The 21334-nt window shown below is 39.1% G+C and overlaps 3 protein-coding genes and 1 long non-coding RNA gene across 4 annotated transcripts; 1 reads left to right on the forward strand and 3 right to left on the reverse strand.

Moving 5' to 3' along the window:
* Positions 1-18: 18 nt before the first annotated feature.
* On the reverse strand, positions 19-5139 carry LOC103400148 (aspartic proteinase 36-like). Its single transcript, XM_029094288.2, has 12 exons — positions 4786-5139; positions 4578-4698; positions 3528-3955; positions 3273-3429; positions 2910-2992; positions 2713-2809; positions 2246-2315; positions 1858-2064; positions 1519-1640; positions 988-1089; positions 792-889; positions 19-518 (listed from the first exon to the last, which is right to left on the reverse strand). Exons 1-12 carry the CDS (start codon positions 5004-5006, stop codon positions 338-340), a joined length of 1887 nt encoding a protein of 628 aa, XP_028950121.1. The 5' UTR covers positions 5007-5139; the 3' UTR covers positions 19-337.
* Positions 5140-7816: 2677 nt separating this feature from the next.
* Positions 7817-11585, reverse strand: LOC103400147 (putative pumilio homolog 8, chloroplastic). The gene is made up of 6 exons (XM_008338826.4): positions 10541-11585; positions 10235-10397; positions 9299-9462; positions 8949-9207; positions 8310-8434; positions 7817-8212 (listed from the first exon to the last, which is right to left on the reverse strand). The coding sequence occupies exons 1-5, from the start codon at positions 11521-11523 to the stop codon at positions 8318-8320; spliced, it is 1686 nt and encodes a 561-aa protein (XP_008337048.4). The 5' UTR covers positions 11524-11585; the 3' UTR covers positions 7817-8212; positions 8310-8317.
* A 560-nt stretch (positions 11586-12145) lies between these two features.
* Positions 12146-12579, forward strand: LOC114821711 (uncharacterized). Its single transcript, XR_011575953.1, has 2 exons — positions 12146-12304; positions 12443-12579. It is a non-coding gene; the product is annotated as an uncharacterized lncRNA (long non-coding RNA).
* Positions 12580-15800: 3221 nt separating this feature from the next.
* Positions 15801-18970, reverse strand: LOC103455925 (metal transporter Nramp2-like). The gene is made up of 4 exons (XM_029094375.2): positions 18300-18970; positions 17565-17701; positions 16810-17462; positions 15801-16496 (listed from the first exon to the last, which is right to left on the reverse strand). Exons 1-4 carry the CDS (start codon positions 18899-18901, stop codon positions 16275-16277), a joined length of 1614 nt encoding a protein of 537 aa, XP_028950208.1. The 5' UTR covers positions 18902-18970; the 3' UTR covers positions 15801-16274.
* Positions 18971-21334: the final 2364 nt, after the last annotated feature.

The raw sequence follows: 21334 nt of genomic DNA on the forward strand, positions 1-21334 counted from the left end.
GACCATGAAAATCGATGGTTTACCGTTGAACCGAAGGCGAAAGGACAATTTATATAAAAATTAGCTGAAAGTTTGAAGAGTATTTTTATACGTACGTACAAGTAAAATGAAAAATATTTTATCCATAGTTTTCCATCACCTATTTGTCTTTCCATTTTCCTATACCGAAATTCTATTGCACAGTAATTGAGTAACAGAGGGATTGCAGATTTCATCTCCTCCGAATGTTCGGCTTCAATGCCCCCCCCCGTGTGTGTGTATTGCTTTCGGAGCTGCCCAATATCGGAATCTCCAGAGTGTGAGTCAAAGAAATTCTAACTACACTGGTACGAAGTTACTATCTAAGCGGTTGAAGCTCTTGCTCAGGAACAACGGCACTGGCACCAACAGGCTCGTACGAAACGATCTCTTGCAATCTATACTTCCTAACCAGCCATGTCCCCAATGCTAATAATCCGACAACTGAGGTAATTACAGATCCAACTACCACCGCCAAAGAGTGTTGATTCCACCACGACCTGCGATTCTCCAACACAGTCCAATTTTAACAACGAAATAATCTTCGTGTAAAACTCTAGCAAAATTCGAAAGCTAAACTGGATAAAGAAACATGAAAGGAAACAGAAAATCAAGTACGGCAAAGACAAACGTCCATGAGGCTATCATCATGAAAACTGGATGATGAAATCAACAAAATCAAATTTCCAAAACCAGACACTTAATTTAGTGAGGAGCAATTTTAGAGAGCGAGAAAAGAAAAGGATGAGAGAAAACGAGGTGAAGTAGCATACCGCTTCTTTTGAGGCTCAGCCTTCACTTCGACCAACTGATAACTTCCAAATTTCTGGGGAAGCTGCATATGATGCTCCTTTAAGCGTAGAATTATGCCCTGCAATATTGAATAATGATTAAGTCAACACTCTAGTCAGCAGATGGAAAAAACTCCAGTTGTAAGTACATGTTATCCAGCAACAGAAGATTTATTACCGTTGCTTTTGCATTAGAAAAGCCAGTTGCAGATTCAGCAGGGAAGATTGTCCATCTAACAACGAAATCACTTCCTATATGGGTGTAGTTCATTAAGTGAACCTGAAAAAGAGTTAAGTGTTGTGGTTAGTAAGGTAATCGAAGATATACTAGCACACAGCAAGAACAGGAATTAAAGATCACCAAGGGTGGCAATCGGTTGGGCTAGAGTATGTTACCAAGAACAATGACCCCAAGCTTAAGCATTTATTTGACGAAATGACAATGGTGAAATCCGCAGAATTAAGAAAGACCTCTAATTTTAAATATTATGGCACTTGGGAGAAGGGGGAATAATTTTATCTTGACTCTTTAGGCACAGGTCCAGAATCATACTTGAGATAAGCACAGTTGAGCCTTGGTAAAGCAAGATGCTACATGGTTAGGGCGACCCAGACCCAACCTATACCAATCATGCAGGACCCCCGTAAAAACAAAACAAAAAACAAAAAACTACACTCTCAAGTCCAAGATAACGTAGCTAAACCATACCTGCGAAATATCAACTTCCAGCTCATGAGCAATAGAATCTGCGAGTTCTGTGAGGTTGGGTTTCATACTGTTATTGATGCTAAGCTTCATATCGAAACTTATTAGCCCTATTTGAAGTTCACCTACATATCAAACATTTGAGATGTCAACCAAAACAATTGAAAAAGTTGCAGTGGACAAGCAATTTTCAAATGCTTCACAAGAGAAATAGAGAAATTATAACTAAAAATGTTAAATTGGAGAAAAAATGAGAACCTAACATCAAAATGTCAGAGTAAGAAATTGTACATCAAGCATCATAAAGGTCATCAGAACATTTGACAGAAAAACTAACTCTACCTGGAAGAAGTGTTTCAGGCAATCCACCTGGGGCAATGTTAGGAGAAATTTCTACACTCATATTCCGGCCGTCAGAAGCTAAAGGTGCTGGAGGCGGGGCATTACTATAATTCAATTTCTTCCATAGTTCAGAACAATTAGTTTTCCAAAAGCCAATCTTATCGTTTTTCCGGTCATAAGTCACAAGAGTATTACGCGCAATGATTCCTGTACAATCAACAAACATATCGTAAGCTATCCCCACTTGCAGTTGTGCAAATGCTGGGACCAGTTTGGGACATATAAGGAGGAGGGCATATTTCCAACGTGTATGCAATACGTGGTTGTACAAAAGATTTGTAAAACAATACTAAACCATCTAATATAGAGTGATTTTGCAACCACTAACCTCCTAAAAGAGTAGTATCCTCGCTATTTTCAAAAATCCCCAGGCAATAAGCACCACCAACCTTTGTATGCTGAGGAAAAAGGGAACAAGCCAAGCAGAGAGAAAAACAATGCATCAAAATGGGTGTGTATTGTGAAATAAAAGTAATAAGACACACAATGTTAGTGCAACACATCCAGAGTTATAGTGGAGAGAGAAAATGCAATGTAGAAACGAGGCAAAACAAAATTATCACACTATTCTAAACTTTTGAACCCAGTATCAAAATATTTAAATAATAGAATATTTGATTTGTCCTATGGGATGATTGACAAGAGAGTTCTCTTAATCTTAACAATATTATAGATTATAGATAAGACTTCGAATTATGGAAGACAAATATACAGCCTCAGAACCATCTTAAATCAGATTTGCTACAATAATAATTTAAAAAATACATGCTCAAGAACAGTAAATAATCAAGTTACCGGGAACAGGTAATTCTCTGGAGACAGTGATAACTTCTGCCCATTGCCAAATACCATATCAACCTGTGGAAAAACTTTTGATAGTTGTGTGACATCCCTAAAGCACAATTCTGTGTTAAACTTTCAGATAAAGAACTAAGTCAATTAGTAAATCAACATGCAAACCTCAAGCTATGCGAGTTTTCTACAGGAATTACCTTCCAGCTCCTGAAAAACAAATATCTTGATAACTTGGGTCAGGACCATGGATTTGCTTGAGGGACTGAATTTGCCTCTTAATCTGCACATTTGCCAACCAAAAGATTTACCAATACTTGATGGTTAAAAGAGGGTGTCTGGTAAATAGATGACAGCAAACCGAAAAACCTCCCTTAAATCATTTCCTCAGGTAAATAGTTCAATTTTTTTCCTCTTAAGTAAACAATGAATCACCTTTTCCATTTACTTTTATAGTCAGAAAAAGAAAAGAAAAAAACCCTTGACCTTTTGATAGGTATCAGGATCAGCTAGATTTTAGAAGTATTAACACAGAGGAAGAAACTCAAAAGATGAAGACTTACAGCATCCTTGAACGCATGAAAAGCATCCTTTGGAAGGTACGCATAAGTAGTTCCACTATCCAATACAGTTCCATGCTTGCCATCAAAGATCTTGGGATTTAACTTCAAAGGTTTGCCGGCCACATGTATTTTCTTCAGGTCAATGTTGTAATATGGACTGTTTCAATCCCAAAACTAAAGTATATGTGTGAGATGCACAAAATACATTCTTCATGAAAATAAGTTTGAATTTATTGGTAATATAAAAGTCTGCACCTGCGAAAGCGATCTGAGTGAGCAAATACCATATCAGGGGGAGATTTCATCCCGCCAAGAACCATGGCACCCCCTCCTACACCCATCCCTCCGTAGCATAATGAGAATGAATCACTAATAACACCCTTGTCAGCAAGTTGATCCATCACACTAAGTTGACCACGACCCAAACCGATAATTCCATCAGCACGTTGACTGTAAAGATCACCAGTTTCAACATTTTCACAACCAAAAACAGCACGCTGGGGCACAAGCACACTCTCATTACCAAATGAAATGACGTCCTCACCAAGCACCCCACTACTAGAGCTCATCTCAGCATACCGCCGCTCATAAGTGCATTGAGCTTCTTTCCTGTCACAGTTACAATTGATATTGCACTTCACAGGTTGATATGTACTAGATAAATGAGGCTGGAACCTGGGGTCCTGCATAACAAAACCAATTTAGCTTCGATACAAATGAGTTAATTCAAATATATCCAAACATACAGAGAATCTGCAAGCAGTTAGTTAGGACTTCAACACACGAGTTGAATAAACCATCTACCTACGCAGAATGATTGACAAAAGGAGTCGGAAAAAAGGAAGTGTTCAGCTCCAAACAAAAAAAGAACTAAGAACCCATTTGGTGAAGTTCTATTTTTAATTCCGGAAATCCGAAAACAATTCTCCGATTCTTTCTTGCTTTTAGCACATGGAAAAGAAACTGAACACATTACTAGACTACAGCTAAACTAACGAATGTGATTCGCATTGTTTTAGACCCTACCTTCTTAATCTTAAGAAGCATACTAAACTTTATACTGAATTTCAATCAAGAATAGTAAACAACAATTATCGAGCTTTTATTGCTCCAAACAGCTGAAGTCAATCCTAAACCCCACTCGAACATTTCTGCGATGCAATTAACATTATTCGGATAGCATCCCAAACTAGAGGTATAGAAAATTGTAAAAACTAAAAGATATTACTGTATGATAGACAGGCAAAACCTAATTGCAGACTTAACGACTAATAACTAGAATTAAGCACGGAAATGAAGCCGAACCTGATGAATACCACACTGTTCACAGTCAAAGCAAGGCACATAAGTAACAGTACTTCCCGTATCCACAATCAGCGCGAATTGCTGCGGCGGCGTCCCAATCCACACCCGCGTCGTGTAGTACCTGTTTCCAATTCCAAGTTCCACGACCTTAAAATCATCACATAATTCGAAATATCAAAAGATACAAAATTTGGGAGGAAAGGCAAACCCGTTGGCGAGAAGATCGTCGTATAGCCTCATGTGAGCGTTGGGCACCGATCTCTGGAGCCGCCGGCCGTCGGGTCGCCTGTGGTGCCAATTGGATATGGGAGTCGAGAGATGGAGAGGGAGGATCATCGGACGGCGCTGATCGTCGGAGAGTGAAGCAAACACGGCGCAGAGGTTCAGCAGCAGGGAGTAGATGAGAAGGAGCGAGGTCCGCCGAGCCATGGCTGCTGCCTACTACGACGGAGGCGTAGAGTACTTTTGTCCTCCGTGGTCACACGGTTCAAAAGCAGTGCTTCACAAATGGAATTTCTTTGGACCTGAATTTACTTTTAATTTTTAGACGGCGGAATTGGCGGCGATTTGAATTATACGGCGGTAAAGATACTTTTGGGTCAAGGTCAACGGAAAAAAAGGTACTGATACGTGGGAGGGACGGAACAGAGTGCGACGAGGCATTCCGTCTCATGTTTGGTATGCTTAAAACGGGTGGAACGTGCTATTCTACAAAACGAATTTTGGGTAAATTTTCGTTCCGCCTCACTCCCATGAAACGACTCGTTCCACATCCGTGGAACACAAAATTATAACCTCTTCGTCTCCTTCTTCTTCCTCCTTGTTTCGATCCGAGGGCATCTTTGCTCCCTTTCCGTTCCATCCGTCCCATTTCCTTCCATCTTGTACCAGTGGCGGATCCAGGAAATAATATTAGGGGGTCAGCAAATTTTTTTATACCAAAAATAGCATGCATATCGCCATTTCATCAAGTTCTGATAGGCCTAAAGTCATTGGAAATGCATACTACACACCTGTTAATGTATGCAAAGGGCAGCACCCAAGGTATTCATGGACATTCATCGGGTTTTGATAGGCCTGAAGTCGGTTAGAAGGCATGTATGAAGCCAACTCTAATCTTCAAAATGGCAGCACTCAAGGTATTTATGGACATTCATTGAAATTCGGAGGGTCAGCATCTAAGGTATCTATGGATGTTCATCCAAGTTCGGGAGGTCAGCTGACCCCAAGGAAGAAAATATCGGTAATATCGGAAATATCGGTAGTCTGAAAACACGGAAATATCGGGATAATATCGATATCGATAAAAATTACATGGAAACCACGGAAATTGTAAGAAAAACTTGGAAATTTTTATTGAAACTTTGCAGGATGTTTATTTAGTCAATTATCTATTAGTTTATCACAAAAAATTGGAAGGAAATGCATTGCATGATGGATTTAACTGATTTAAGTTGATTATATAGCGAATTGGCAAACATTGTGAATGTAGAAAATATGTAGTAATTAATGAAAGAAGTTTAAACACACCATAATTATTTATATATAATGAATTAGTACAATATTTTACACTTTATACATTGCATGGTAAGATACATGAGTGACTTAGTACCACATAGAGTTCCTATGAGGTTCAAAATTTTCACTATCTTCATCATCTCTATTTGTAGAGTAAATGTATTGTGAAGAGTAGTCAGCAACCATGACAATGGTTTTCAAGAACCAAAACCCAAAAGTCAATAGGAAACCGAATACTTCGGTATTTTTCGGGATTACCAAACAAATGGGATTTGGAAACCAATCCCATATCGAAAATTTCGGTATTTTTCGGGATGGGATTCCCGAACTTCAGGATGGTTTTGGTTTGGGATTTTTCGGTTTGGGTTTGGGGATTTTTCGGTTTGGTTTGGGATTTTCGGGAATTTTTTCCAGCCGTACCATGTAAGTGACCAAATAAAAAATAGAAAAATTAAAAACCACATGCCATTAACTAAGTAATTAATTGACACAATTTAAAATATAATACCACAAAAAATTTGGAATATGTGCAAATTTGTTTCTTGTAAAAAGAATTCAAAACAAAACAATATATATAAATATAGTAGCATATTATCACAACAACCATAAGTGATATGGTGGTTAAGGTGTTAAGAGTCAAATGGGAGGGGGTTCGAATCCCTTTAGTTTCAAAATTGAGACTTTTCAGAAAATTTTAACTAATAATATAGTAGCATATTACCAATAATATCGATAATATCGCGATATTATAAATAATATCGCGATATTTTGACGAAAACTCATTGGATACTCATTAAAATATCGGTAACCGAAAAAAACGATTCGCCGATATTTTCGATATTTAAATCCATGGCTGACCCCCATTGCCCCTTAATGGATCCACCAGTGTCCCGTACCGTCTGCATACCAAAATGAACAAGGATTTTCTCACCCTCCTCTTTCCATCCTTTTTTCTTTCTTCCTCTCATATTCTCTATTTTGTTTTTCTCATTCTATAGAAAATTAATATAAAATATTAAAGTGGTTTAACCGTAATTGTTTAAATATGAGAAGAGAGAACGGGAGACAATCCTACCCCCAAAAAAATGCCTTTGGATTGGAATGTTTGCTAGCAAATGCCAGAAATCTTCTCGATTATGTTTAGACTCAATAATTTTATTCGTTTTCTCTATAAAATATTTTCTTAATAGAAAGGAAAAATTGTCGCAAGCTTATTTAACTGTTGAATGAGAGAGGAAGAGGGGCGGCAAGCAGAGATAAAAGAGAGAATTGGTGAGTGGTGTGATTTCTTACCCTTTTTATTTATAGTAGTACAATCAGGAAATTATGTATTATTTATAGTAGTAAAAAACGAGATACATTACAATCAAGAAATTATTTTTAAAATGTTATAAATTCTATAGTGATTTACTAGAATTTACACAAATTACATGCTGCAACAAAAATAACATTTTTCAGGCCTTCTTTGTCCTTTATTAGGAAAATAATTACCGAACGTTTTTTCTCCTCCTACCTTCATGTCTGTTGTTTTCAATTGATTTACTTAATTCATATCCAATGGCAAAAAAACAAAGAGAGATGCATAAGAAACTAAAAAAATTGTGAAAATCAGCTCTAAATATAAAACTAAATATTTATCAAGCGATTAAAAAAATATTACCGAACAATATTCCATCCAGAATTGTGAATAAACATTTCCCTACGTAAGTATAAATAGCATCTGAAACTGAAACTTTTAGCAGTAAGAACACATACTATTACATTGTTTCCACTTTTACTGTTTTACATGGATAAAAGAAAAGAAAATTACTGCAGAGTTAATTCAGAATAATTTCTTCATAGCTATTGCCTTCCCAGTTGACATGACAGAGTACAACAATCAACTGTGGGAGCGATCACAATACAAAAACCTATTCCCCCAACACAAAACCGTTGGAGGATCACTCAACTCTACATCGCTCTATGATCCCCTCTGGACAGGATTTCGATGTTACAAAAACTAAAGTTAGCTCCTACCCGGCTGCTGATATCCACACGCATATTTTCCACTGTTCCAATTAACGAACCCTTGCAGCCCTACCGACAAATGTGACCTTGAAATGTAGGCGGAAGAAACCCTACAAGATAGCGAAAGAGATCAATCCCTCGACGATTCAGTTTGGGACAGAAAAATGAAACCAACGTAACAGACACCCTAGAGATGCAATTTCTTACTTGCTTGTCTATTTATGCCGCAGGCACCTGTCACGCCGAGCCAGTACCTTTCTTCCATAAGAATTCCCACGCAAGAAGTCGGAGTATAAACCAACCAGATTTAGTAGAGCTTCATGGTAGATACCCTGTTCTTGTGCAATAAATGAGATTTAAAAACCACACAATTGAAACTTAATCAAAATCGTCTAGGCTTCAAAGACAAAATGGACATATCAAAAGATCATTTCACAGCTACAGGGATCATAAGTTGATAATCAAGAAATGTAGAGTGCTAGGATAACGTATCAATTTAAACTTTCACAAAACATTATTATTTACAAAACGGATTTTGAGCCTTTTGCCTTTACATGGTGACCATATATGCACCCAAAAGAAGTCTAGAGACAGGGAGCTTAGCTAATTACGTTTACAAGTAAAATGAACAATACGGGCAAGTAGAAACATCCAAATGCAGTCCACCTTGCCGACACTAAATTCATATGTAATTAAAGAGAGTATGTCGAATGGATTAACACAAATATACATTATTGACCAAAAGGAGACACCATTTAACTCAAGCAACTCAATCGTTATTTGTACCGAAAAAAAAAGAAGAGAGCAAGTCGATACTTATTAGGACAATCACTTAGATGATCTAACCTTAGAAACCTCGAGTGCTGTCTGGATGACATAGTTCCCATACTGGTGAACAAGAAGCATTGACACATTTGGGTGGGTAACCAGCTCAAATATAATCTGTGAAGATTGTTCTTCGCTTGACTCAGACAAGCATTTCTCCACAACGCAACTACCGTACTTATTCAACGATACAGAAATATAACTGCCATGAAGTTGTCTCAAAAGATTTTGTGTGATTCGCGGGATCCTCAAACCCAGTAAATGTTGCACCACGTAGTTTCTAGGGTATCAGGAAAATAACGGAAAACATTAAGCAAAGATCCAGAGCAATATGTTAAAAAACTTAAGGACGAAGTTCCATAGGAACAAACCCGTAGCGATCTACTGCAAGTACTGTTGCTTTCCCTATGACAGCATTAACCAGGCGTTCTCTATTTTCACCACTAGAGTGCTCAACGCACTTTTGTAGCACACAACAGCCACTTTTGTCCTTCCCAATCGTAGAACAGTTAATAGCCACCACACATAGAAGGCCCTGCCAAAGAAAATGTGCCAGAAAATCAAGATATCATGTCCTGTACCTAGGTAGAGTGCATTCAAGAGCTAGTTACAAAGAGCTTCTAAAATGATGTTTTAAGCAATATGGAAAGATTGGTGCTTGTTGATCACTAAATCTTGTATCTGCAAGTGACATGCATGTCCCTTACTAGTTACGGTTATGAAGAAATTTTAAAATACAAACGTTGGATGTGAAAATATGATGTGGAACGCAATATGTTTTGGGAGTGGGACAGATCTTCAGGTGAAAACCGTTGATATGTGAAGTAACTATGAAAAATAAAGATCATCTATCGAACCTAACGATCTACATAACCTTCAATTACAAGATTCCATCATGTGATTCATGGATACAAAAGTCATGTGCTTCGCCGACATATTTAGAAATAAAAAGCCCAAAATTGTGGTTGTTTAATTAGGGTTGAAGCCAGATTAAAAACGACTTCCAAATGGATGTATTTGAATGAATCACAACCAATAATAGCCAATTACAAATAACATTAGGTACACGGATGATAGTTTCCTGCTTTCGAAAGCTAATAAGCTATAGTTGCATCTCTTCACAAGCTGTGAATCGGCTTAAAAATCACAACTTTAATGATCAAGAGTAAGTACTTATCATGGATTCGTGCAACCTATAACGATCACGAAAAAGACATGAGCAGAACTAGCAAACATCAAGCATGTAAGACTAGCATAATAAAATACAAAGATAGTTACAAATGGCGTAAACAAGACAAGAAAATTACCCTGTTGTCTTCCTCAGAAAAATTCTCTAAGCAATATTCGATCACATGTTGGCCGTTGTTGTTCTTACTCAACACAGCGGCACCAGGGCTCAGAGCTCCCATAATCAGCGACACTTGCTCTTGGTTAGTAACATACCGCAATAATTTCTGTACAGTGCGAGTCCTGTCACAAGAAAGATAGGAACAATTACCAAACAATTATTTGGTCAGCAATCTTAAAAGTTAGAACAATTACCAACACATGTACAAACAACACTGCAACGGACTTGTAACTTAAGTGGTTAAGAGCATTTACACAGACCATACCCGCGATTGTCCAGGGCAATACAAACCAGTGACGTATGACTCTCCATTATCAACTTCGAAAGCATACGGGTCCTCTGCTCTTCAGTGCAGACCTCCACAAGCTTCTGGACGACATAGTTCCCGTGAGGGTCAAGCATCAAAACGACCACATTTTCCATAACCTCCAAGAATATCAAATCAATCACATCCCTGTTCGGTGCAACATCCATTGTTTTCTGCAGAAAACGACAGCCGTGCTGCTCCTTGGCCAAAGCAGCAATTTTTCCGCGCAAATCAGCCAACGACAACCGATCCAGTGTTTCACTAAACCCAGCAATGTCAGAATGCACCCAGCACTCTTGATTGGGAACAAAGCCATTCGAGCCATTAGTAATATCAGAGTCCACCCAGCAATTTTCAAGACCAAGGTTCCCAAAAACCCGATCCCCGCCGCTCTGCAAGCTCAGAGCACTCTGTAACGACTCTCCGCCTCCAAAAGGCAACGAATTTCCGCCGCTATATCCGTGTTCGCTTGATGGGTAGTTCAGCGCCGATCCATTACTGTGATCTCCGCCGTCAATGCCAGAAATACGCGGCTGCTGGCGGCTGAAAGCTGACACATTTAGGCGAGAAAAGGCAGCCTCCAGGGTTTGATCAGAATGGGATTCTCCCCCAATGTGGTTCTGCGACGATGAGCTTCCGGGCACACATTCTGGCGACGAAAATTTCGGAGCCCAAAGCGACTTCGTTTCCGGGAAGCACCGAAAACCCTCCATTCTCCGCCTCAACAGGGATGAGATTCCGACTCTGGAGTCTTGAGAGAGAAAAAGCTTCGAACTTTCGGAGGTTTTTTGAGAGATAGGGGGATTCTGAAATTGCGATGGGGGAGAGACTGAGAGGAAGATTCTTAATTGGGGGGCAATTGAAAAACAAGGGGAAAAGCTTGACCAGTCAGAGACTGAAATGGGAAGTGAGAGAGTTTCAATAGGGGTGTGAGTTTGCATGCAACTTATGGAAAGTTTTCATGCGAGAGAGAAAGCGTGAAGAGGAAGAGAAAAAAGTGGCCAAATCTCTCTCTCTCTCTCTCCGTGTTCGCGGCGTTTGTCTGTCACCTCAAACATTGGTCCCCAAAATAAAATATTAAAAAATATTGGGGGTCTCATTGACCAATAGGATCATTGTACTTTTAAGGCTTTGTACTTTCTTTCTTTGTGAATTTCATTCTTTCTGTGTTTGTTTGTTTGTTTTTTTTTTTAAATTTAAATTTATGTGCGAAAGAAGAGAAAAAATAAGAGAGCTTTTCGAGTACGTTTGTGGGGAGGTATGAAAAGTTTGAGAGAAAAGTTGGGCTCCTTTTAACCGGTTGACAGCAAGACCTGTTGCCTATAGTGTCAGACATAAAAGAATGGTCATCTTAGATATCTCGTGATCGTGATCGTTCATTGTACATCGTGTGATCAAAAATTATTTTAAAATTTAAAATTAAATATAAATAGTACTTAATGAAAACTGATTACATAATGTACGATAAATAGTTACGATCGCGCAAACTCAATACCAATAATAATTGCTGATAGTTCTAGTGTTATTTCTGCTCTTCAATCATCTGATTTTGATCATCCTTGGCCTCTTCATACGCAATGGTCTATTTGTTTGGATCGCATTCGAAAAATGACTTTCTACGCATCTCACATATATCGAGAAGGAAATCTTGTTGCGGACAATTTTGCTAACATGGGCTTGTCTTCTCCATCTTTAACATGGCATGATTCTCCTCCGATGGCGGTTCGTGCTACTCTGTTTTCTGACTATGTTGGCTTGCCTGGTTACCGCTTCTCAAATTAATGTGCATGTCGGCATCCAGGTTTGTCTCACTTTCCTTTTTTCTCCTATCTTTATGGTGTTGTTTGATTTGTTTTGCAGGTTTAGACCTTCATGTTTGGTTCTAGAGGGGTTAGGTTTCATGTCCCCCCCTCTTTTCTTTGTATCATTCTCATTTTTTGTTTCTAGAAGGGTAAGGTTTATGTCCCCCCTTCTTTCTAGTGTATTCCTTTTTGTTATCTCTGTTTTTTGGAGGGGTAAGGTTTATGTCCCCCTGACTAGGTGTACCTTGTTTTTTCGTTATCAATAAAATTACCCTCGTACCGTCGAGGTTTTCCGAAAAAAAAAAAAAAAAAAAAAAAGTTACGATCACGCAGAATCCATCCCTAAAAAATTGATCCGACGATGATCATTTTCCCTCTCTAGGCTCTGCTTGAACGCATACCCTCCCCGGAGGGTTGACCATCATTAGTTTATTACACTGCCTCCTTTTCACTATTTTCATTGATAAATAATAATAAAAAAAAACAAAAAAAAAAAACTAGCTAGGGACTAAGCTATAACCCGCAACGACCAATTGATCGATGATAAAATGAAATGTAACAAGCATAGAACAAAGTTTGAAACCGTAAATCACATGTGACAAGTATAATTATCTGCTACTTGATATCCTTCTCAATAAATATGTGTACATGCAAACTGCATTTGACAAAAACGCTATAGAAGAAACAAAGTCGCCAAAAACAATTTTTTCAGTCCATATAAAAAATAAGAGACCGCATTAAGAGCCTTGAAAAAAATTTAATGAATCACCTTCCCGTCTTTGACAGAAGCTATACGCACGGTAGTACTAGTAGTTTGTCTCACATTCTTTCTTGAAATAAGACGAAAATATAGGCCTCTCGGGTACGTTTTGTGAGTCAATTTCCAATGATAAAAGACTAGGTACGGCAGTGAGTCTTATAAGCTGTGAGTAATTGATGTTCATGTTGTTCACAGGAATTATTGCATGTACTGCTTACTTTTCAACTTAGTAGTCCAAAGACTAATGCTGGTGACAGAATGGATTCTACATATTTTTGATGTTATAGGTCTCACGTCATGTGAAAAAAGTCGAGATGAAATTGGAAGGAAAAATGAAACGTTGGTGTCTCTTGTATTTATTGATTTATCACGTTGATTTGTGCGATGTTGTTGGTCTCTAATGCAATGATGTATTGTGCGTATCAACTTTGGTAATACAAAATTCAAAGCAAAAGTTGAATTATTAAGTATGAGTAAGACTAATTGAATTATTAAGTATGAGTAAGACTAGACGCACTGACTCTTTTTTATTGTTTTTGCATAGTGACCTATAAAATTTTGAGATCATATAGAATCAGTGGCATATCTAGCGTCAGATCTTAACAATTTGCCTCATTTAGAATTTTTCTAGGCATGTCAAATGTTGAGTTTTACAATATGGTTGTGTTCAAAGATGCAGTCCGCATATCAAGTGTCAAATTGAGACCCTCCCGCAATCGGTCTGTTGATCTACAAAACCGTTGTTTGCTGCTTAAAAGTTAAAACTGATCATTTCATTTCAAACAATCATTCATTGGTCCTTATTTACCACACACCAAACTGCTTGCTTTCTATTGAGTTTTAAAAAGATCCGACAATGTTTCCCTTTGTTTTTCGGCTTGCACGGTTGCAACCCCATCATGCTATAAGTAAGAACATCCACAATTCAACCAAAATTATCAGTCAATAAAAATTTTCTTGTTTTTTTTTTTTTTTTGCATCAATGTTTAGTTTTGATTACCAAATTTTTACTGTATTGATGTTCAAGACTTTCTTCATCGTTTCATCAATTTTCTTCGGTGGTCTCATCTTTGTCACATTACCATTTGGGGAAAAACTTCATACTTGACTAGATCATACTGAATGAAAAAACTTTTTGACTAAAGGGTTAGAGGGTTAGATATTGTTAGATATTCAGAAAGATATGTTACTGATCAATTCTTAACCACATCGATATTGTCTCAACTTAATAATTTATTATTAGGTGTTAAGTTTTATCATAAAATATAGGGAACTTTAATTAAAAGCACCTGGTACTGTTCACTTTAACGAAAAACCACATTTTTACACTAAAAAGTCAATCCTGGTACTATTCACTTTACCCTTTATTTTGTCCTTATCATTAAAACTCAAAGTTTTCAAGCCCTTTTCATTAGTTTTCCTTAAAATATATTAGTGTTGTTAAAAGTAGAACCATACACGTATATATTGTATTTTATTTTCTCAATTCTCTTACGTGTGACTTATATTCAACGGAGGAGGATTCTCCTCCTTCCTAATCTCTCTTTCCCTTTTCCTCCCCTCATATTTGAACGGTCACGGTTAAACCACGTCAACATCTTATATTGATTTTTTTATAAAGACAATAAAACAAAAAATAATGTGTGAGAGGAAAAGATGGAAGGGGATGAGAATAGGAGGAGAGCGAATTCTACTTCATAGTCAACAGATATTTGCTATGCAACTCAGAGAGGTTATATCACCCATGCATTGGAACCACAAGCTAAAACCTTCTTGAGGATGGTGTAGAAGTCTTCTTAAAGAAGACTCTCTAGCCTAGCCTTACAAGTAAGAGGGTTAGATATTGTCAAATATTTAGAGAGACATGTCACTGATTCACTCTTAACCACATCAATATTGTCTCAACTTAACCATCTATTACTAGGTGTTGAATTTTATCATAAAATGTCTCAGTGTTATTAAAAATAGAATCATACACGTATATATTGTATTTTATTTTCTCAATTCTCTTATGTGGGACACATTCAATAGATATTTCTCAGGGATCAGGATCCTCTCCTGAGCTAAGGATGAGGATCCTCGTGACCAAAAAGTGTTCATCCAACGGCTATAATTATTATAACTTTAAAGAGACCCCCTATTTGTAACCGTTGAATTTTCATCAAACGGCTCACACTCCTTGGTCACGAGAATCCTCATCCTCCTGATCCATTTCTCAGAGTGGTTATATCACCCTTGCGTTGGAACCACAAGCTAAAACCTTCTTGAGGAAGGTGTAGACTAGCCTCACCCTTTGTAACATACACACTCAAACAGTAAAATACAATACAAATACGACTTATGAGTGAACTACTCAAATTTTCTTGTGTTATGCCAATGTTTGTTTGTTGATCTAACCCTATTTTAGCACGAGCAAATCGTACGCATGTTGTAATCAGAACAGTTTCATTATCATAATCATCGCACAAAAAATCGTTCCACAAAATTTGGAAATCGTTTAATCGATTATGTACGGAAGAAATAATTTAGTTTTGGAACCATTCATTAAGGTCTACAAAAAGTGATTAAATTTGTCTGCCTGCATAAATTTTATTAAACTAAACTTTAAAGGGTCATTATATTCGCACATCAATTTACAAAAACGATACAAAAACAGTTGTCCAAACTTCACTTCCTCATTTTGTATTAACCCATCCTCTCAGAGGAATAAGAACTTACCAGTGTTACCATGGTACATGATAAAACTGTCACCTCAAGAATAACAAAGCAATTCGTTCTAATTTCTAAAGTTTAAAGAGGGGAAAGCTACATCTGTTACGGTGAAGGAAATTCATCCCAAATGTTGCAACGATGCTTTGTCCGTCCTCTAAAATGGAAAAAAGAATATTCCGTTCTCACTTTCGACCCGTGCAAAATGACTCTGTGTAGCTCCATTTTGCAAAGTTATTCAGTTGTCTGAATTTGTATACTCACTTTAACATATGCACCAAGGTTAGAGAATGTTATGTCGAAAGAATGCTTCGGTCCAGAAACAGTAGATCAGAGACCTCATGCCTAACTGGCTTGCTTTGGTCTGCAGCAGCACAACTCAGAAGTTCCGTGCTTCTTGCAATCTCGTGTGGATGTTGATTCAGCTACCTGAATCTGCCAACCTCTTGGACAGTGAACTGAAAAAAGTATAAGGAAGAACACCACTCCGTGAAACAAGATATATGACAAATGTTACATACGCAGCCGTGCCACTGCAGACCACAAGAGCAAACAGCACTCCTCTAACTTCAGAAATGAAGAAATCCAACAACAGATAACCATTGATCACCATCACCAAAACAGCCACAGTCCATGCCACTTTCTGCAACATAGATCTTGTCAATGAAATGCTTTACTTAACTAGTATCAATCCAATTTTCAGATTACAAAAAGTAAATGTTTTTTTAGCGTGCAAAATGAGCTGCTGATAACCATAGGATTAGATGTTTTCTCTTTAGAGTCCAAAAGAAATATGAAAGCTGAATTTGGGGATTTCAGAGCGATCCAAGATCAATATCAATCATGACTAGTTATTACTGAATAGATGAAGCAAAAACTATATAACGAAACGACTGTTCACTTAAAGCTATAAAGAGTATGGCCGAAAAGATAGAATAACGAAGTTAACAACATACCTCGAGAACAGGTCCAATCTTAAAGACCCCCATGACCTGCTCCTTGGACACCAAGGTAAGAAGTGGAATAAGAGCAAAAGGAATCTGAATCGACTGAAGGACATTGAGCCATTCATTCAAAACATCCAACGAAGCCTCAGATCTGTTAAAAATAATTGCTACAATTATAGTAGGCACAATTGCAAAACTCCGTGTGATCAATGCCCTCAGCCACTTCTTCAAACGGAGATTAAGGAATCCTCCCATTATAAACTGCCCAGCATACGTCCCCGTAATTGTGCTACTTTGTCCAGCCGCCAATAACCCAATACCCCAGATATAAAGAATCGGATAAAGCCCTCCTCCATACTTCTCCTGAAGAAATTGACCTGCATTTACTAGTCCTATACTGTCAGCTTGTTTCGTACCATAGAATCCCTTTGCAAAAACAGTGGTGACAAACAAATTGATCATGAAGGAGATCAAAAGTGCAATTGATGACTCAATTGAGTAGTAGTTTAGTGCCTCTTGAACCCTTCCTTTCTTGTTCGGATCAATGTTTCTTGACTGTACCAGAGCAGAATGCAAAAATACGTTGTGTGGCATAATGACGCAACCCACAACTCCCACAGCCTGCCGAATTGTTTTTGAGCTAAGTCTTGGAACCACAATACCTGCGAGGAGGAGGCAGTGGATCAACACATATCAGTACACCCCATAGTATTATAGTTTACTAATTTCAACATGTACTTTGCATAATAAAGTACAATTTTTACCCATTAGAAGTTCTTTCCCACTCGGTTTTGTGTCAACAAACATCCAGGCAAACGATAAACCCATAGTTGCTATGAGAACTGCAAACACAGCTTCCAACTTCCTCACCCCATAGTTCTCAAGAAATAAAAAGATGAAACTGTTGCACAAAAGAGAAAATACAAAACCCTAGTTAACAGAATTATCCCTACATGGCCAAAACCAGCCAACTCCCATACCCATTCACCATAAAAGAAGATATGAACTTGTCAATTGAAACATAAATTTACCACGAAACACTAAAAAATCTTTCATTCATCTGCAATTTTCACTGATAAGTAATTGAATTCTTCAAAACCATGAATCACCAACCCCTACTCATTGTAATTCAGTTGAATTTTCATCAAAAAGTTGAGTATTAATTGTGAGAGAATATTAAAGCCAACCAACTGGAATTTGACTCGATTCCAAATTTCCAATCCAATGCCACTTGATCAGCTCATTGTCCCAATAAATAGCATAAGTTCTTTTCAATCAATAGAAAATTAGCTACAAGATTAAATATTCAACCAAAAGTCAAGCTGAAAAATCACTACCCCACCTAATGATCCGCTTAAGTCAACATAATTAAGCAAAGAAAACCCAAAATACAAAAACAAATCAATAAGCATTTGACAATTAGAGATAACAAAAATCCCAAATCAAGAGTTAAAACAGAGTTAAAACGAGATTAACATAAGTAATCACTAAATACGAACCAATCCAACGCCGTAATCAGAACTCCAGCCCATAGCGGCAAGAACCCATGGCTCAGAATCTGAATCGCAATGGCGCTCCCAATGACCTCCTGAATATCCGCCCCAATCAACGCCAGCTCCGCCATGAACCAGAGCACGAACCCAGCCCATTTCGGATACTCCTCCCTACAAAGCTCCGCCAAGTGCCGACCCGTCGCGACCCCGACCCGGGCGGAGAGCAGCTGGACCAGGAGCCCCATGGCGGTGGCCCACATTAAAAGCCATAGCAGCGAGTAACCGGCAATCGCGCCCGACTGGAGATCCCCTTCTAAATTGCCCGGATCCAGAAATGCTATGCTCATCAGAAAACCCGGACCGGTGAACAGCCACAGCTTCTTCCACGAAAAAGGCGGGACCGCCGTGGAATCGTCGTCGACGGCGTCGTCGACGATCAGGATCTTCTCCCGCGCCTCGAAGGCCACCTCCTCCTCGCCGTCGTCCCATGTCGACGACGATGACAGCGAGAGCGACTGCGGCTGCAGAAGGCGGTTAGCTTCGTCGTCGTCGACGTCGTCTCGCAGCTTCAACGACTCGTCGTCGTGTTCGCGCAATTGGGCGCTCATGGTTTTTGTTCGTTAGTCGTCAACCGAAACGGAAACGCTTCCGTATCGGCGTTATTTTATTTTATTTTATTTTTGGGTTTTGTTATTGAGTTGGGATGGACTGTTGGGGACAGTGTTGGATTTGCGGCCCGACTGTGAGACGGGTCGGATTTTGCGGAGTGTGGAGTTGGCATTTTACAGTCGCTTTTTGACGTGGAAAAGAGAATATTTTGTTTTTCTGGCCATTAGGAGGTTGACACGTGTTAAATTGTCAATTTAGTGGTTATGGAAGTTTCATTTTACTTTTACCGTTTTGGAGCAAGCAAGGGATCAACTTAATTTTTGTTTCTTGCACCTTTGGAGAGAAGTGTTGGAATCTAAAGGTCTTCGCCTAAGCCGATCAAAGACAGAATATATGGAGTGCAAGTTCAGTGCAAATGGAGGCCAAAACGAGTTAGGGGTGAGGATCGGAGATCAAGAAATACCAAAGAGCGACCGTTTTCGTTACCTAGGATCTATCTTGCAAAAGAACGGAAAATTAGATGGAGATCTCAACCATAGAATACAAGCTGGATGGATGAAGTGGAAGAGTGCATCCGGCGTGTTATGTGACCGCCGTATGCCACTGAAGCTCAAGGGAAAATTTTATAGGACGGCAATAAGGCCGGCGATGCTGTATGGCACAGAATGTTGGGCGGTGAAACATCAACACGTACACAAAATGGGTGTAGCGGAGATGAGGATGCTTCGTTAGATGTGTGGGCACACGAGAAAGGATAAGATTAGGAATGAGGATATCCGGGGTAAAGTAGGAGTAGTCGAAATTGAAGGAAAGATGAGAGAAAATCGGTTACGGTGGTTTGGACATGTGCAAAGAATGCCTACTGACGCTCCGATTAGAAGATGCGACTATGAGACAGAGGTTCAGGGCCGAAGGGGTAGAGGAAGACCTAGGAAAACTTTGGAAGAGACTCTAAGAAAAGACTTAGAGTACTTGGATCTAACGAAGGACATGACACAGGATCGAGCACAATGGCGTTCTAAGATTCATATAGCCGATCCCACCCAGTGACTTGGATTTTCCAAGTCTCCAACCGAGAAGTTTTCCTCACTCGGAAAATTAAGGGAACACTACCCCAACCTACATGCTCCACTCATAAAGCTTCAACATACAAGCTTCAACAAAAGAAAATTCAAAGAACTTAGCGAATAAGGCTTTGGTGTATTTAACACAATACGTTGAAATGAAGGAAAACTTATTTATTGATATCCCCGATAAGCTACAAATATGTACATATACATGAGTCAAAATAAACACACAAGAGGGAGCCTTCACAAAGGTTGCTTAGGAGAAGTCTCAGCAGTCGGTAGAGCCCCAGAAAGAGAAGGCGCCGGACGGGGATCATTTGGAGCCTCAGTACTGGACAGAACCCTAGAAGGAGGATGCATCAGAGGTTGATCATTTGGAGCTTCATTACGCGGTACAGCCCCAGAAGACGAAGGCAATAAATGTCTTTGGAACAAACCCACAAATCTCTGATGATCAAGTAAAACCTGACCATCAGTTTCCTTCATCTGGTCAAGCTTCCTCTTCATGTTTGTAGCATAGTCATGTGCGAGCCGGTGCAACTGTTTATTCTCATGCTTGAGCCCTCTAATCTCCTGTTTGAGACTCATCACTTCAGCCACCAATGATTCAACTTGGCGGGTTCGAGCAAATAGGCGTTGGGCCATATTAGACACAGAACCTGCACACTGAACACTGAGAGCCAGCGAATCCTTAACAGCTAACTCATCAGACCGTTTGGAAAGTAGTCTGTTATCTTTGGGAATGAGAAGGTTCCTGACCACCACCGCAGCGGTCATATCATTCTTCATCACGGAATCCCCAACGGTAAGAGGACCAGTAGGGGAGACGAAGGATGGGCGCCATATGTTGTCTGGAGAAGGCGGGGCTGCCTCTTGAACAAGGTTCAAGTCAAAACGACGGTCGGATGGGCCAGACATTTTCAAATGTGTTGAAGAGAGAAGAGGTCGGACAAATCAAGATCTTAGAAGTGCAAGAATGAAGCTTCTACTGGTGGAGATTTTAAGTGTGCTTTGGAACTTAATGCCAGCCCCTATAAAAATCTGCACTCGACGGAGCTTCAGAAATCGAAGAGGCGCCTGCTCAGAAATCGAAGAGGCGTTTGCTTTCTCAAAAGCTGGGCTGCTTAGAGATCACGAGGGTTGATCTCAGAAATCGAAGAGGCGTTTGCTTTCTCAAAAGTTGGGCTGCTCAAAGACCACAAAGGCCGATCTCAGAAATCGAAAAGGCGCTCGCTTTCTCAAAAGCTGGGCTCCCCAGAGACCACGAGGGCCGATCTCAGAAATCGAAGAGGCACCTACTTTTCCAGCCTTGTCAGCACCTGTCACACGCACACTCAGCTTTGCAGAAATTATGGGCATTCTGTC

Source organism: Malus domestica, chromosome 15 (genome assembly GCF_042453785.1).
Source record: "Malus domestica chromosome 15, GDT2T_hap1".
NCBI classification, from domain to species: domain Eukaryota; kingdom Viridiplantae; phylum Streptophyta; class Magnoliopsida; order Rosales; family Rosaceae; genus Malus; species Malus domestica.

Bases quoted from the DNA above. Each gene is read 5' to 3' on its own strand.
- LOC103400148 (XM_029094288.2), bottom strand. From the start codon at position 5,006: ATGGCTCGGCGGACCTCGCTCCTTCTCATCTACTCCCTGCTGCTGAAC. The intron at 890-987 runs GTAATAAATCTT...TCAATATTGCAG, and splicing joins TTTCTAATGCAAAAGCAACG to GGCATAATTCTACGCTTAAA. The intron at 519-791 runs GTATGCTACTTC...GGAGAATCGCAG, and splicing joins GCTGAGCCTCAAAAGAAGCG to GTCGTGGTGGAATCAACACT.
- LOC103400147 (XM_008338826.4), bottom strand. From the start codon at position 11,523: ATGCAAACTCACACCCCTATTGAAACTCTCTCACTTCCCATTTCAGTC. The intron at 9,463-10,234 runs GTAATTTTCTTG...TTTCTTTGGCAG, and splicing joins TTTCTGAGGAAGACAACAGG to GGCCTTCTATGTGTGGTGGC. The intron at 9,208-9,298 runs GTTTGTTCCTAT...CTGATACCCTAG, and splicing joins CTTGCAGTAGATCGCTACGG to AAACTACGTGGTGCAACATT.
- LOC103455925 (XM_029094375.2), bottom strand. From the start codon at position 18,901: ATGAGCGCCCAATTGCGCGAACACGACGACGAGTCGTTGAAGCTGCGA. The intron at 17,463-17,564 runs GTAAAAATTGTA...TCCTCCTCGCAG, and splicing joins TGGGAAAGAACTTCTAATGG to GTATTGTGGTTCCAAGACTT. The intron at 16,497-16,809 runs GTATGTTGTTAA...TCTATGTTGCAG, and splicing joins AGATTGGACCTGTTCTCGAG to AAAGTGGCATGGACTGTGGC.